Raw genomic sequence first — 17186 nt, forward strand, 5'->3', positions numbered from 1 at the left:
GCCACCTTCACAGATTAAAATAAAAAAATGACATGATAATCTTCATAGATGGACAAAAATTATTTGACAAAATTCAATATCCATTCATGGTAAAACATGTCAGCAAACTAGGACTAGAAAGGACCTTCCTCAAACTGATAGAAATAACTATGAAATATCTCCAGGTAATCATCATATTTAATGATGAAATATTGAACATTTCCTGTAGAGTTGGGAACAAGGCAGTGAGATGTGGCCTTTAGAATGTTTTCCCACATTTTACTGGATGTTTTAAGCAGTAAGCCAAGTAAGAGATAAAGATTATATTGGAAGAAATAAAATGGCCTTTCTGTGACCTTTACATAATTGCACAGATAAATACTACTACAGAAACTACAAAGATCCACACAAACTAATAAATGAACCTAATGAGGTTACACATATAAGGTAGGTATACCAAAATCTATTGTATTTTTATGTAGTAGTAAAAGCAAAATAGAAAAGGAATTTAAATTTATTTACAATGCCATAAAGATAAAAATATTTGGAAGTAAATCTACCTAAATCTGTAAGATATTCCTGAGAGAAATTAAAGAAGACATAAATAAATGGAGAGATAAACCATGTTCACAGATTAGAATACTCCAAATGGCTAAGATACCTATTTTCCCCAAATTGATCTGTAGATTCACCATAACCCAATCATGAACCCAGAAGGCTTTCTGGTAAATTGACAAGTGATTCTAAAATGAGTATCTAAATGGGAAGAACCTAGAATAGCCAAAGCAATTTGGAAAAGAAGAAAAATGCTGGATAAATTATACAACCTGACTTCAAGAGTTGATATATAGCTTCAGTAATCAAGGCACTGTGGCATTGGCTTTAGAACAGACAAACAGATCAATGCACAGAAACAGAGCCACAAGTCAATTGATTCTTTGACAGAGGTCCCAAATTAATCCTATGCTGAAAATGTAGTCTTTTTACTAATGATGCTGGGACAACTGGATGGATAATTATTATGGGAACATAATGAACTTTTATCCACACTTCTCAACAAATATAGATCTATGGATCATAGACCCAAATGTAAAATTAAACTGTTAGCCTTGAGAAGAAAACATGGATGGATTTTTTTTTTTGTGATCTTAGAATAGGCAATGACTTCTTAGGGAGGACACAGAAAACACTAGCCAAAAAAAAAAAAAAAAAAAAGATAAATTTGATTTCAAAACTTCAAAAACTTCAGTTTGTCAAAATACACCATTAAGAAAAGGCATACAGGGGCGCCTGGGTGGCTCAGTCAGTTAAGCGTCTGACTTTGGCTCAGGTCATGATCTCGTGGTTCATGAGTTCAAGCCCCGTGTCAGACTCTGTGCTGATGGCTCAGAGCTTGGAGCCTGTTTCAGATTCTGTGTCTCCCTCTCTTTTTTTTTGACCCTCCCCCATTCATGCTCTGTCTCTCTCTGTCTCAAAAATAAATAAACGTTAAAAAAAAAAATTAAAAAAAAAGAAAAGGCATACAAAGCCCCAGACTGGGAGGATTAATAATAAGTTGTACTTTTACATAATAATGATATAGGAAGTATAATGAAATTAATATTCCATTTATATTATAGTATATAAAATACTTGAACTCCAGGCATAAACTTCTAACAATGAAACAAAAGCTGTCAGCACAGAGCCCGACGCGGGGCTCGAACTCATGGACCGCGAGATCATGACCTGAGCCGAAGTCGGATGCTTAACTGACTGAGCCACCCAGGTACCCCTAGTAAAGATATTTTAATGTAAGACTAACTAGTTTTTCTTAGGATATTTTAAATAACATTTTTAAATGGGATTTCCAAGCCAAGGAAACATGCCTTTGTTTTTAGTTTATTGACTATTTCAAATAGTGTGTTTTTACCAGATTGGATCGTGGCAAGCAGGAATTCTATAATTGGTCTTTGATTTGTTAGTGGATATTCAAACAAACCTTCAAAAAAAGGTTAAGAATACTGGAATAAAAATTAGGCCATGAGCAGCCCCAAATACCATAACAAGAAACATAATCTTAAAAAATGTCCTGAAGATGTATGCTTTAGCTGCAGATAAAACACACACCCCTATTACTGTTGAAACTACACTTTGTAACACTGGGTAGCCTAGCAGATACAATGCCTCAATTATTTTTTGGTTTACTGAGGGCTTAGAACTGGAAACAAATGTGTAAGAAATGTGTGCAGAAAAATCGAAAGAAAACCCTATACAAATGACAAGATTAATCATGGATATGGAATCAAGATTGACATTCCAGAATGCCATGAACCCTGTTACTCCCACAATCAGAGAAGCAATAGCAAAAGTTACCCACAAGGAACATAGTGGGTGAGGAATTAGCAATAAGAAAACAATGAACCTATTATGTTCATGTTGAGGATGCAACAATGACATTTCGAACAGTGTTTTCTAACATTGCAGTGTACTGATCAAAATATATGAATGCCGGGTTGTACACCATTAGGGGAATTTCACACTTTTCGTCTATGCTTCGTAACTGGAATAACATCATCTTCTGATTGGTTGAAGAAGAAACGCCGATGGTCTGAATGAAGCCCCGGGAAGCAATGATTTCATGTGAAGATGAAATATTAATATCATACATAAAAAGTGGAAAATTTGTTAAAAAACTGGGCAAACTGTTTATAAAAGTATTCTTATCATTTACATCTTGCCCGCTATTTTCCATATATTGCACATACTCTTGTAACCAAAACTCTGTAACATTTTTTTCTACATAGTCCCTGTTTTCCAAATCTACCAGACATTTTTCCAGTTTTTGCCTAGCATCTTTATCCCGGTAGTCAAGAGTTTCAGTAACAATAACCATAACCCTGGGGCCATAGTCGGAAAAATGTTCTTCTACATTAAAAAATGGTGTGATGTAGGAATCGTCACTTGCCAAATTTCGAAGGTCTAACCCTTCCTGCACTTGGAAACACCCATATATACTACTAATAATGTACAAAATGTATAGAAGCACTACAAAAAACTTAGACTCAGTTCTTGTGAGAAAAGGGCCAAAATAGTCTCTGAAGAACAAATTCATTGGATGGACATCAGTTTCTTGTTCATCTGGGAGAGAATCACACGGGACACAGCAGGACTTTTTAAATGAGGAACATTTTTGGTCAGGAGTTTCTGGCTTTTCCTTTTTTTAAAAAAAAAATTTTTTTTTTCAACGTTTATTTATTTTTGGGACAGAGAGAGACAGAGCATGAACGGGGGAGGGGCAGAGAGAGAGGGAGACACAGAATCGGAAACAGGCTCCAGGCTCTGAGCCATCAGCCCAGAGCCCGACGCGGGGCTCGAACTCACGGACTGCGAGATCGTGACCTGGCTGAAGTTGGACGCTTAACCGACTGCGCCACCCAGGCGCCCCTTCTTGAAAAAGTTTGTTCATATGACTTCACAATCAGACAATAAATACGGAACCCTAAAATAGGTGCAAATAAGGGTTCTGTGTGAGGTAAATGCATATGTGCAAGGATAACCTTCATATGTAAGTGTAAATGAGTCAGGCAGCATGGGCAATGTCTTAGGGACTGTCTAGGAGGCTGTTGCCCAGACCAGAGATAAGAGATTCTCAGTGCTAACAGAGAGGTAGGAGTGGGAGATGTCCTAGGAATTTACAAACACACTCAAAGGAGAATTGGTTTTATTTTAACGTTTATTTATTTTTGGGACAGAGAGAGACAGAGCATGAACGGGGGAGGTGCAGAGAGAGAGGGAGACACAGAATCGGAAACAGGCTCCAGGCTCCGAGCCATCAGCCCAGAGCCCGACGTGGGGCTCGAACTCACGGACCGCGAGATCGTGACCTGGCTGAAGTCGGATGCTTAACCAACTGCGCCACCCAGGCGCCCCGAATTGGTTTTATTTTAAATCCTAGAGAAGGAACGTATTGAAGCATCATGGCAGCAGCTGTGCCTTAAGGATTTCCCTCTTCCTTTTTTTTTTCTCCTTGGACATGCTCCAACTAAGCAAGATGGGAAGCAGGAAGAGAAGGGATAGAAGAGGGCTGGCGAACCAACAGAATGGGGGAAGATATTTGCAAATGACATATAACATAAAGGCTTATTATCCAAAATCTATAAAGAACTTACCAAACTCAACACCTGAAATAATCCAGTGAAGAAATAGCCAGAAGACATGATTAGACCAAAGAAGGCATCCAGATGGCCAACAGACACATGAAAAGATACTCAACGTCACTCATCATCAGGGAAATACAAGTGAGAAATACAAGTGAGAAATACAAGTGAGAAAACCACAGTGAGATACCACCTCACACCAGAGTGGCTAAAATTAACAACTCAGGAAACAACAGATGTTGGCAAGGATGTGGCGAAATGGGAACCCTCTTGCACTGTGGGTGGGAATGCACAATTGGTGCAGCTGCTTTGGAAAACAATGTGGAGGTTCCTCAAAAAATTAAAAACAGAATTACCCTATGGCCCAGAAGTAGCACTATAGGAATTTATCCAAAGGATACAGGAGTGCTGATTCATAGGGGCACATGAACCCCAATGTTTATAGCAGTGCTATCAACAATAGCCAAAATACAGAAAGAGCCCAAATGTCCATCAACTGATGAATGGATAAAGAAGATGTGGTTTATATATACAATGGAATACTACTTGGAAATGAGAAAGAATGAAATATTGCCATTTGCAACTACGTGGATGGAACTAGCGGGTATTATGCTAAGCAAAATTAGTCAGAGAAAGACAAATATCATGTGACTTCACTCATATGAGGACTTTAAGATACAAAACAGATGAACATAAGGGAAGGGAAGCAAAAATAATACAAAAACAGGGAGAGGGACAAAACATAAGAGACTCTTAAATATGGAGAACAAACAGAGGATTACTGTTGTAGGAGGAGTTGTGGGAGGGGGGATGGGCTAAATGGGTAAGGGCATTAAAGAAACTACTTCTGAAATCATTGTTGCACTATATGCTAACTTGGATGTAAATTTTAAAAAATAAATTAAATTTAAAACATTTAAAAAAGAAGATGTGGTTTATATATACAATGGAATACTACTTGGCAATGAGAAAGAATGAAATCTTGCCATTTGCAACAATGTGGATAGAACTGGAGGGTATTATGCTAAGAGAAATAAGTCAGTCAGAGAAAGACAGATATATGTTTTCACTCATATGTGGAATCTGAGAAACTTAACAGAAGTCCATGAGGGAAGGGAAGGGTAAAAAATCATTTCAAACAGAGAGGGAGGCAAACCATAAGAGACTCTTAAATACAGAGAACCGAGGCTTGATTTCTCTGGGGGGTGAAGTGAGGGGGGGTGAGGTGAGGGGAAAATGGGTAATGGGCATTGAGGAGGGCACTTGTTGGGATGAGCACTGGGTGTTGTATGTTAAGTGATGAATCATGGGAATCTATTCCAGAAGCCAGGACTATACTGTACGTTAGCTAACTTGACAATAAATTATATTCAGAAAAAAAAAAAAAGAAGAGAACTGGTAAGCTCCTTTCTCCCCATTAAGGGCTATCCTATGCAGCATGCTCTAGCAAAGAGTGCTGGAGGGCACCTTAACTTTAAATCAAGTTACCAATTTTGTTTATTACATGGACATGGACATGGACATGGACATTTGAACTCTGACTGGAGGATTTTGTCCTACCTACTAATGACCACAAAAGTCACATGGCCTGTCTGAGTTTTCATGGGGCAGAGGAAGAACTTGCTCTTACCTACAAAACTTAAAGGGAACAAAGGGAGACAAAAATAAAGTTGCATTATGTTTATACCTCATGAGTCCTATGTGTTTCATATTCTGGTTACATAAACATAAAGTCTTCAAAGACAAATAAATATAAATCATTTTCTAAGGGTGTCTGGCTGGCTCAGTTGGTTAAGCATCCGACTCTTGGTTTCGGCTCAGGTCATGATCTCCTGGTTTGTGAGTTCAAGCCCTGTGTCGGGCTCTGCTCTGACAGCGCAGAGCCTGCTTGGGATTCCTTCTCTCCCTCTCTCTCTGCCTCTCCTCTGCTCACCCAACCATGCTCTCTCTTTCAAATTAAATAAAGACTAAAAAAATCATTTTCTAATTGCCTTCAGTATAAGATTTTCTGTACTACTGTCCATAATTATTAGTAAAGATAAGCAAGAATTGATATAAATTTGTATCTTCAGAACCAACTACCTAGTAGGAAAGTTTTGTCAAGCCAATTGTTGGTACCTTGGAGATTCCACACTAGGTTAACATTATTTTTATACTCTAATGACTTTAACAAGCCTGAATTTGGTCTTTTTTCCTTCCCATCCTTCCTCCCCTATTTTCTCCCTCCCTCCCTCTCACCCTTCCTTCTTAGTTTTTTGATTTTGTTTGTTTACTAGGGAATGTGGTCTTTCCAAAATAACAAAGTTGCAAGGTAGTTTATTAACTCTAACGAGATACCTATCATGGTTAACTCCCTCTACCTATTGGGGCCTTATTTTTCTCTACCTTAAAATCTAGAGAGTTGAATTATACCATTTGCTCCCGAACCCACCTATACAGGAGAATCAATGAAAGACATTTTTGAAATATAGATTTTCAGACTGAAACCCCAGAGACTTGATTCAACAGGTGGCTTCAGAATATGTAGGTTTAGCGTCCTCTCTGGAACTCTGCTGTGAGAATCACTAAATTAATATATTCTATGGGGTTACTTCTACAACTAAATACTGGTGTTTGCTGATATTTTCAAGATTTTAGCTTTCTGACTACAAGAGCCCAAACTAACCCTAGTGCCTAGATAACAATTTTTAAGTGCTTAACAAGGTAAACCCCACATCCGAACAATGGGGACACCCAAGTCAATTAAATTAGAGATTAATTTTTTTATATAGTTAAAAGTACTAGTTCAAATTTATATAGAAATATGGACTTATTTAATTCTATCAGCATATCTGCTTCCAAATGGAACAATTAATCACAATTGGCACAATATGTAGAGTAAAAAACATATGTCAAATCAAACAAAACTGGCCATAATTTATTTATTTGTTTTTACTCTTCCATCTGATTGCACACTATTGCTAATGGGGGGTGGGGAGAAAAGAAAGTTTAAAAAATAAGAGTTTAGTGCTGGATATCAGCAAAACATGGAGTAGGAATTTCCCAAGTCTCATCCCAACAAAGAAATATAGAAAAACGGGCATGTATTTTCAGAATTCTGTGAACTCTGGAAAGCAGTCAAAAGCTTACAGCAACTAAGCAAGTGCTAAATGAAAGAAAATCAGGGGAGTACTTCAAAATAGTAGGAATGTTTTATAGTGATTTTACATGCCCTGTCTCCCTCTCCAGTATGATAGTAGTCTTAAAGTGGCAGTGATCATAACGTGGCAGATGTGTTAAAGTGGCCCCAGTCCCAAATTGTCCCTAAGACAGCAGGGATCTTAAAGTGGTAACAGCTCATGTTACCATGATGGAGCCATTTCCCTGTTTTTGGAGGAAGCAGAGCAGAGATTATTCCTAAAATATTTTATATGTCTGTTCTAACCTATTTGGGGGCTACCTGAAGGACTGATGCAAGGCACTCCTCCGTTTTGTCTAACTCAAAACTCGGGTTGAGAAAGCTGGAAACACCACAAGTTGAATTAACAAACCTCATGTGCATAGAGCAAAAGATTATAGCTCAAAAATACAAAAGACTGCCTATGAAAAAAGATGAGGAGCATTTCTCTGGGAATTTAGGATATTAAAAAGCACTCAGTTATACTGGGGAATTTAGAAAATTACCCAGGGCAAGATGTATGCTCAGAAAAGACCAAAGAAGACCCTAAGCTTTCACCTAGGGCTGATCCCTAAGTACAGTGTAAGTCTTGGTAAGTGTTGGAGGTTCCAGGCACAGAACCATTTTGCAAACACTGGGAGAGCTCCTGGCATCCAAGGAAATCTATGTCAAAACACTAGCTAAGGTACAGAAACTTCAGTGACCACAAAAAACAAAAATTACAGTCTTTCAATAATAGTTTCGGAAAATCACAAAGAAAATGGACCACTAATCTTAAATAAACACATAGGAAAACAACAGAAAACCCTGGGGAAGGTGGAATCTGATTTCCAGTTAGCCAAATGTCCAGTTTTCTACACAACCACCACCACCACCACCACCAACAACAACAAATCATAAGGTATATAAAGATAGAGGAGAGTGTGGTTCAAAATATGTGTGAAACAAAATAAATAGACAGAAATCATCTTTGAGGGAAGACAGAGCTAGGACTTACTAGACAAAGACTATAAACACTTTTCTAAATATGCTTACAGAGCTAAAGAAGAACTCTGACAAGGAAATAAGAAAAACAATGTATGAGCACAATAATAATATAAAGAGGTAGAAATTTTTTAAAGGAACCAAACAGAAATTCTAGAACTGAAAACTACAGTAACTGAAATGACAGAAAACAAACCCAAAAACACTAGAGGCATTCAACAGTAGGTCTAATAGGCAGAAGAATCAGTGAACTGAAAATAGGACAATTGAAATGTATGGAGTCTAAGAGACAGAAAGAAAAAAGGATGAAGAAAAGTGAGAAGAACCTCAGAGATCTGTGGGTCTACCAGCCAGTAGATCAACATACACATTATGGGAGTTCCAGGAGAGAGAGAAAAGGAGGCAGGGGGCGCCTGGGTGGCTCAGTCGGTTGAGCGGCCAACTTCGGCTCAGGTCATGATCTCGCGGTCCGTGAGTTCGAGCCCCGCGTCGGGCTCTGTGCTGACAGCTCAGAGCCTGGAGCCTGTTTCGGATTCTGTGTCTCCCTCTCTCTGACCCTCCCCGTTCATGCTCTGTCTCTCCCTGTCTCAAAAATAAATAAACGTTAAAAAAATTAAAAAAAAAAAGGAGGCAGGAAGAATATTTAAAGAAATAATGGCTCAAAACTTCCCAAATTTGGTAGAAGATATGAAGCTACAAATCCAAGAAGCTTAATGAAGTTCAAATAGGATGAACTCAAAAAGACCCAGACTGAGAACATTATAATCAAATCATTGAAAGCCAAAGGCAAAGAGAGTTTTGGAAGCACTGAGAGAGGAGAAACTCATCAAATATAAGGGACCCTTCATAAGTATAAAAGCTGATTGTTTATTAGAAACCATGGAGGCAAGGAGACAGTGGGATATTTATAGTGCTTAAAGAAAAAAAAAACATCAACGGAAAATTCTGTACTCATCAAAACTGTCCTTCAAAAATGAAGGAGAAATTAAGACATTCCAGATAAACAAGAGCTAATCAGGCTTGTTAATTAGACCTGCCCTATATGAAATGGTAAAAGGAATCCTTCAGGCTGAATAGAAAGAACAATAAAAAGTAATGCTAAGCCATATGAGGAAACATAGGTCTTGGTCAAATATAACAGCAAGTATTATTATATTTTTGGTTTATAATCCTACATTTTATTACCTACAGAATTTAGAACATAAAAATAATTATAAATCTGTTATCGGGCATAGAGTGTATAAAGATATAATTTGTGACAACAACAACATAAAGAGTGGGGGACAGAGGTGTATAGAAGCAGCATATTTGTGTGTTTTTGAAGTTAAGTTGGTATCAGTTTAATGTAGAATGTTTTAAACTTAGAATTATATGAATCTCCATGGTCACCATAAAGAAAATCTCACAAAATCATTGCAAAAGGAAATGAGAAGAGAATCAAACAACTCATTAGAAAAATAGAAATTAAACATAGAAGAAGGCATAATGGATGAAGTGAGGGACAAAAAAACTGTACGATACACAGAATACAAATAGCAAAATAGCAGAAGTCCTTCCTTGTCAGCAGTTATTTTAAATGTAAATGGATTAAACTCTTGAATAAAAGGGTAGAAATTGACAGAATGGATAAAATAACATGATTCAACTATATGCTGTCTACAAGAGACTCATTATAGACCCAAAGACATAAATAGATTGAAAGCTAAAGGATGGAGAAAGATATTCCATATAAATATAACCAAAGGAGGGCAGGATTGAATATACTTCTATAAGATGAAATAAATTTTATTTTAAAAACTGTTAAAAGAGACAAAGAAGGGCATTTTAAATTGATAAAAAGAACAACTCATCAAGAAGATTCATCTACAAACATACATTCACTGCCAATAGAGACCCAAAAATGAAACAAATATTAACAGACTTGTAGACAGAAATAGATGGAGAATTCAATATGCCACTTTCAATAATGTATAAAACATCTAGGCCAATAATCTATAAGGAAACGGAAGAAATGGACAACACTAAATAAATTAGACCTTACAGAGATATACACAACACTCAACCCAATGATAGAAGAATATACATTATTCTCAAGTGAACATGAAACATTCTCTGGAATAGATCATATGTTAGGTCACAAAACAAGTCTGAAAATGTAAAAATATTGAAATTACCCAATGTATCTTTTCAACCAACAATGGAATGAAGCTACAAATCAATAATAGAGGGAAAACTGGATAATTCAAAATGTATGGAAATTAAGCAACTCACTATCAAATAACCAATGGGTTAAAGAATAAATCACAAGGGAAATTAGAAAATACTCAGCAACAAATGAAAATAAACACACAGCAAAACATAACTTACAGGATGTAACAACACCAGTGCTCATAGGTAAATTTATACTACATTAAAAAGAAAAACAAAAGTCTTCAATCACCTTATGGTACTAGACATCTCGCAGAAATAGAAACAAAATAAAACAAAACAAAACCAAAGCTAACAAGGAAGGAAATGAAAAGATTAGAATAGAGATATATGCAATTGAGACTAGAAAAACAATGGAGGGAACCAACAAAGCCAAAAATTGGTTATTTAAAAAGATCAACAACTTGATAAACTTTTATCTAGAGCGACAAAGAAAAAAGAAGATAGAAATAACTAAATCAGATATGAAATTGAAGACATTACTACTAACCTTAGAGAAATAGAAAGGATTATAAAAGAACACTATAGGGTTGTCTGGGTGGCTCAGTTGGTTGAGCTCCTACTTCGTCTCAGGTCATGATCTCAGGGTTGATGGTTTTGAGCCCTGCATGGGGCTCACTGTTGTCAGTGCAGAGCCCACTTTGGATCCTCTGCCCACACCCCCCCACCACCTCTCTCCCTCTCGTGCACTCTCTCCTAAAAATAAATAAATATTAAAAAATAAAGAATACTATAAACAACTTATGCCAACAAACTGTTTGAAATGCACAAATTTCTAGAAACACATAAATGACCTAAACTGACTCAAGATGAAATAGAAAATCTCAACAGACATTGAATAAGTAAAAAGACTGAATCAGTAATCAAAAACCACCCAAAAAGAAAAGTCTAAGACCAGATGGCTTCACTGGTAAATTTTACTAAACATGTAAAGAAGAAGTAACACCAATCCTTCTCAAGTCCTTCCAAAAAGTTGAAAAGAAACACTCCCTAACTCATTCTACGAGAACAACATACACTGATACCAATCCCAGACAAAGATTACAAGAAGAAAACCATAGATCAATATCTTATGAATGTAGATTCAAATGTCCTTAATAAAATTCTGCAAACCCAATTCAATAGCACATTAAAAAGATTATACATCATTACCAACTAGGATTTATCCCAGGAATGCAAGAGTGGTTCAACATGGGAAAAATCATCAAGTAACATATCACACTAATAGAACAAAGGATAAAATCTACATGATCATCTCAATAGATGCAAAAAAGACATTTGACAAAATCCAACACCCAATTATGATTAAAAAAAAAAACCCTCAAAAACAAGGAATAGAAAGGAACTTCCTCAAAATGATAGGGACCATTATACTGAATATCTAACAATATAATCAAAAGTGAAAGACTGAAAGATTTCCCTTCAAAATCAGGAACAAGATAAAGATGCCCACTTTCACCAATGACACTTGACATTGAAGTGGAAGTGCTATCCAGAGGAATTAAATAAGAAATGGAAATAAAAGGAATTCAAAATGGAAATGAAGAAGTATAACTATCCCTTTTCACAGATTACATGATTCTATATATGAAAATTCCAAAGAAACCACAATAAAACTAATAGAGTTAATAAACAAATTGAGCAAAGGTGCAGGATACAAGATCAACACACAAATACCAGTTGTGTTTCTATATACGTGCAATGAACAATCCAAAAATGAAATGAAAAAAGCAATTCCATTTAGTGTCTAAAAGAATAAAATATTTAGAAAGAAATTTAACCAAGGAGGTGAAAGACAGAAAGCTACAAAAATTTAGTGAAAGAAACTAAAGAAGAACTAAATTAATGGAAATACAACCTTAGTTCACAGGAAGACAGTATTGTTAAAATGTTAATCTCACTTAAAGCAACCTACAGATTCAACACAATCTTTATCAAAATTTCAATGACCTTCCCCCCACCCCAGAAATGGAAAAGTCAACCCTCAAATTCATATGGAATTGCAAGGAGTCCTAGATATCCAAAGTAATCATGAGAAAGACGATAAAAATTGGAGGATTTCCAGATTTCAAAACTCATAACAAAGCTACAGGAATCAAAACAGTGTGGTACTGGCACATCAACAGACATGTAGGCTCATGGCATATAATTTAGAGTCCAGAAATAAACCCATACATCTACAACCAATTGATTTTTTACAAGGATGCCAAGTCCAATCAACTGGGAAAGAATAGTCTGTTCATCACATGGGACTTGGAAAACTGGATTTCCAGCAATCAACATGGAAATATGGATTTCCACATGGATTTCCATGCACAAGAATGAAGTTAAACCCCTACTCACACTACATATACAAAAGTGAACTAAAAATTGATCAACAACCTAAATATGAGGGCTAAAACCATAAAACTCTTAGAAGGAAACACAGGGCAAATGTGCATGACATTGAACTTGTCAATGGATTCTTACATATAAGTATATAGCAAAAGAAAAAAATAAGATAAAGTGGATTTCATCAAAATTAAAAACTCTTGTGCGTTAAAGACATTATCAAGAAAGTGAAGAGACAATACACAGAGTGGGAGAAAATATTTATAAATCATATATCTGATAAAGGTTTAATATTTAAAACATACAAAATACTGAGGTGTCTGGGTGGTTCAGTCAGTTGAGTATCCGACTTCAGCTCAGGTCATGATCTCATGGTTTGTGGGTTCACGCCCCACATCAGGCTCTGTGCTGGCAGTGTGGAGCCTGATTGGGATTCTCTCTCTCTCCTCTCTTTCTGACCCTCCCCCATTCATATTTTTTCTCTCTTGAAATAAAAAAAATAAACTTAAAACCAAATATACAAAGTACTCACCAACAATAGGACTCAAGAACAAAAAGACAACCAAATTAAAAAATGGGCAAAGGACTTGCATAGACATTTCTCCAAAGATGTACATATGGCCAATAAACACATGAAAAGATATTTAAGATCATTAGTAATTAGGGAAATGTAAATCAAACCACACTTTGTCACTATTAAGTTGACTATTATCAATAAAACAAAAAACAAGTGTTGGTGAGGATGCGGAGAAATTGGAACCTTTATACATTGCTGGTAGGATTTGGTGGTTCTTCAAAGAACTGAACATAGAATTATCACACCACCCACGAATTCAATTCCCAGGTATATACTGAAAATAATCGAAAACAGGAGCTCAAGAAAATATTTGTACATCAATGTTCGTTGCAGCATTATTCACAGAAGCCAAAAAGTGGAAACATTCCAAGCACCCATCAACAGTTAAGTGTATAAACAAACAGTGCTGCATGTATACGGTGAAATACCAGTCATAAAAATGAATGAAGTTTTGATACGTGCTAGGATATAGAGGAACCTTGAAAACATTATGCCAAGTGAAATAAGCCAGTCACAGAAGTACAAATATTGTGTGATTCCGCTTATATGAAATCTCTAGAATAAGCAAATTCATAGAGATAGAAAGTAGATGAAGGTTAGCCGGGACTGGGGGGAGGCCATGGAGAGTTACTGCCTAAGGGTTATACAGTTTCTGTTTGGGGGGATGGAAAGATTTAGAAACAGACAGTTGTGGGGAACCTGGGTGGCCCATTAAGCGTCTGACTTCGGCTCAGGTCATGATCTCCCAGTTTGTGGGTTCGAGCGCCGCGGCGGGCTCTGTGCTGACAGCTCAGAGCCTGGAGCCTGCTTCCAATTCTGTCTCCTTCTCTCTCTGCCCCTCCCCCACTTGTGCTCTGTCTCTCTATCAAAAATAAATAAACGTAAAAACATAAAAATGAAAAAAAAAACCAGATAGTTGTGATGGTTGCACAACAGTGTGAATGTAATTAATGCCACTGAAATATACACTTAAAATGATTAGAATGGCATATTTTATATCAATTATATGTATTTTGCCACCCAAAAGTATCTATTAAAAAGAGTTAAGAAACAATGAAACCATTTTACCTGTAGCATGATATGATTGCAAATAATATGATTAGAAGGTATGCCAAGTGAAATAAAGGGATCACTGTCATCAAAGTTGCTTCAAATTCCAGTTGTCTAGAAATTGATGTAGACCACCTGCCACAAAAATTTACTCAAGTAAATAACTTTCATTCCAATATTTGTGTGAGTCACAAACCCTATTGAAACACTATAGCTTACTGATTGAAACATGTTAAGATTTAGTAAAAGATCAAAATATGTGAACCGTGATTTTAGAATAAAGAAGATTAACATAGGTGTGCTTCTTCCCACAAATCTGTGGCACACTTTCTAAAGTTTCTTTCAGAAACCCAAGGTTTAAACCTCCTGAATACACAAAATCTGAATCTACCTAAGATTGTGAAACCATTCATAATTACAGAAATTGTGGCTTTTTCTAAAATTTTAGTAGGTCGTTGTCTTTTACTATTTTAATTTCATCGATATTTCAGAAGGATCTGGTATTTTTCCAATAGTTGTCTCACTTTGACCAGGCTTATTCACAACTATTAGTTACAGAATAGCTAGCATGTGCCTGGCAGTAGGCTATATAACTTACTTGGTAAATGGTGAGCTAATTCTCTTTTCAATAATACCATGGAACTTCTTAAAATTTGTTGCTTTTATTCAAATGAACTCCGAACACATTTCAGGGGGTTCCCCAAAATAGCAAAGACTTTGAGAGTAAGGATTTTAAAGTAATTTGACTGGAAAACCTGATGATCAATGTCTGCACTGAGCAGACCTACCTTAAGGATGTAGGATTTGTGTTTTCCACCAGAATATTATTATATTTTTTTAAAATTTTGTTTTTCAACGTTTATTTATTTTTGGGACAGAGAGAGACAAAGCATGAACGGGGGAGGGGCAGAGAGAGAGGGAGACACAGAATCGGAAACAGGCTCCAGGCTCTGAGCCATCAGCCCAGAGCCCGATGCGGGGCTCGAACTCACGGACCGCGAGATCGTGACCTGGCTGAAGTCGGATGCTTAACCGACTGCGCCACCCAGGCGCCCCTTCCACCAGAATATTATTAAGGATTTATGCTGTGTGGCATCCTTTGGTGTGTGAGATTAAGGAAGTTGGATTAAGTGCCAAACAGAGTAGAGCACTCCCAGCTGCAAGTCAAGGACTCCATCAAATAATCCAGGAGTGCTACTACTGGGAAAACGTGTTCTTACCCCTCCCACCTTCTCCCGGTCTATAAAACTCAGCCTATAAACCCTCCCTATAAAACTCAGCCACCAGATACCTGGATCCTCTTCAAGGCCAGACGCTTTTCAATGTTGCTAAATTGGTTCAGGAAATGGATCAACCATTTCTTACTACGCTCGTTGTCCTCTCGATCCTCAGTTTTCAGGTAGTAGAGCAACCTCACGGCTTTGGCTTCCAGGAGTAACTGGTTCATTCTCATCCTCTCGCCTAAGAAGGTTCCTCCAATGGTGCCAGCCAGGTAGATGGGCTGACCGGTGTGGTTGTAGATTGGGAAAGTGACATTTCTCAGGTCGAGGTCCCTGTTCATCTGCCAGGCATACAGGAGTAGGTTGGAAGGCACGCAGAGACCCTGGTGCTTGGCACACACCTGATTGTAGTGGATCTGGGTTCCGTTTTCCCCCATCGCATACAGATCCTGGATCACGTCATCCACTTTACTAACTTCTGATAAGATTGCTCGTTCTAGCAGGGAGGTCGTGTTGGAGACCGCTAGAATACAAGCGAAATTGACCTCGGTGCTCTTCCTGGAGATGGAGAAGACCTAAGAGTCGTTGGCAGTGAAGTGTTTCTGCACAAAACGCCGCTCAGCCTTGGCCGGGCTCCCTATTGGGGTGTACTGCTCCTCGAAGTTTTCTTCTACATCCTTGGGCAGGTAAATCAAACCGGTGCCCAGAGCGGCCATCAGCACCATGGGCACCAGCAGGAAGACCCAGGGGTGCGCGCCCACTTCGCATCCCAGCCTTCGGAAGACGCAGGAGAGGGGCGCCTCCAGGCAGTCGGTGTGGCAACGGGGTCTCTCGGACATCCGGTTTTCCGACGGATATGCGGGCAGCGAGGAATCCCCCCTCACTGACACCGGATGTGAATGGGGCGCCCCAGCGGGCTCTGGCAACTGCCCCGAAGCCCAGGTCATCTCGGGTTCCTGTCTTCGACTGAAGAACTGCTCTGACTCATGCTTGGAGGCCGGCAGCAGCTCTGAGCCCGGCCCTGCCTCGGGTCACCGCTTCGCCTCTGACCTGGGCCCCGGCTCCTCCGCTGCGGGCTCCCGCTCCGCCGGCGCAGGCGCCTCCGCCTCCGCCTCCTGCCGGGCCACTGGCGCCACCTCGGAGGGACTAAGGCTCATTTCCGGGAAGGAAAGGCCAGGGTCTCAAACGTGACAGCAGATTAGAAAGCAGCCACTGGACCGAGCTCCCATCTCCGCCCCACACGACAGTTTCCTCGAGAAATTCTACGGAAGTCTGTTTGAGTTCCAGCTGCTCGCGCCCGGATCCCGAAGTTTCGTTGGGAAGCACGTGTTTTGACTCATAGCCCAACTAGCCCCAAATTTGTCTGTGGCGTGCCGGATGCTCCCAGGAAGTTAGTTAGTACACAAACACTACTTAACGGTAAGATGCGTGCCTCTTCTACAAGAGTCACACACACACACACACACACACACACACACACACACACACACAAATGTGGTGTTACCTTTCCGGGAAGCATCCAGTAACACAGTTCTCAGGTAAGG

At 38.4% G+C, this 17186-nt stretch overlaps 1 protein-coding gene across 1 annotated transcript; it reads right to left on the minus strand.

Moving 5' to 3' along the window:
• Nucleotides 1-2178: 2178 nt before the first annotated feature.
• PTCHD3 (patched domain containing 3) lies at nucleotides 2179-16653 on the minus strand. The gene is given in 2 exon segments (XM_045466443.1): nucleotides 2179-3127; nucleotides 15714-16653. Coding segments are annotated over 2 exon segments (1614 nt in total). The 5' UTR covers nucleotides 16590-16653; the 3' UTR covers nucleotides 2179-2389.
• Between the last annotated feature and the right edge of the window lie 533 nt (nucleotides 16654-17186).

Source organism: Leopardus geoffroyi, chromosome B4 (assembly GCF_018350155.1).
Source record: "Leopardus geoffroyi isolate Oge1 chromosome B4, O.geoffroyi_Oge1_pat1.0, whole genome shotgun sequence".
NCBI classification, from domain to species: domain Eukaryota; kingdom Metazoa; phylum Chordata; class Mammalia; order Carnivora; family Felidae; genus Leopardus; species Leopardus geoffroyi.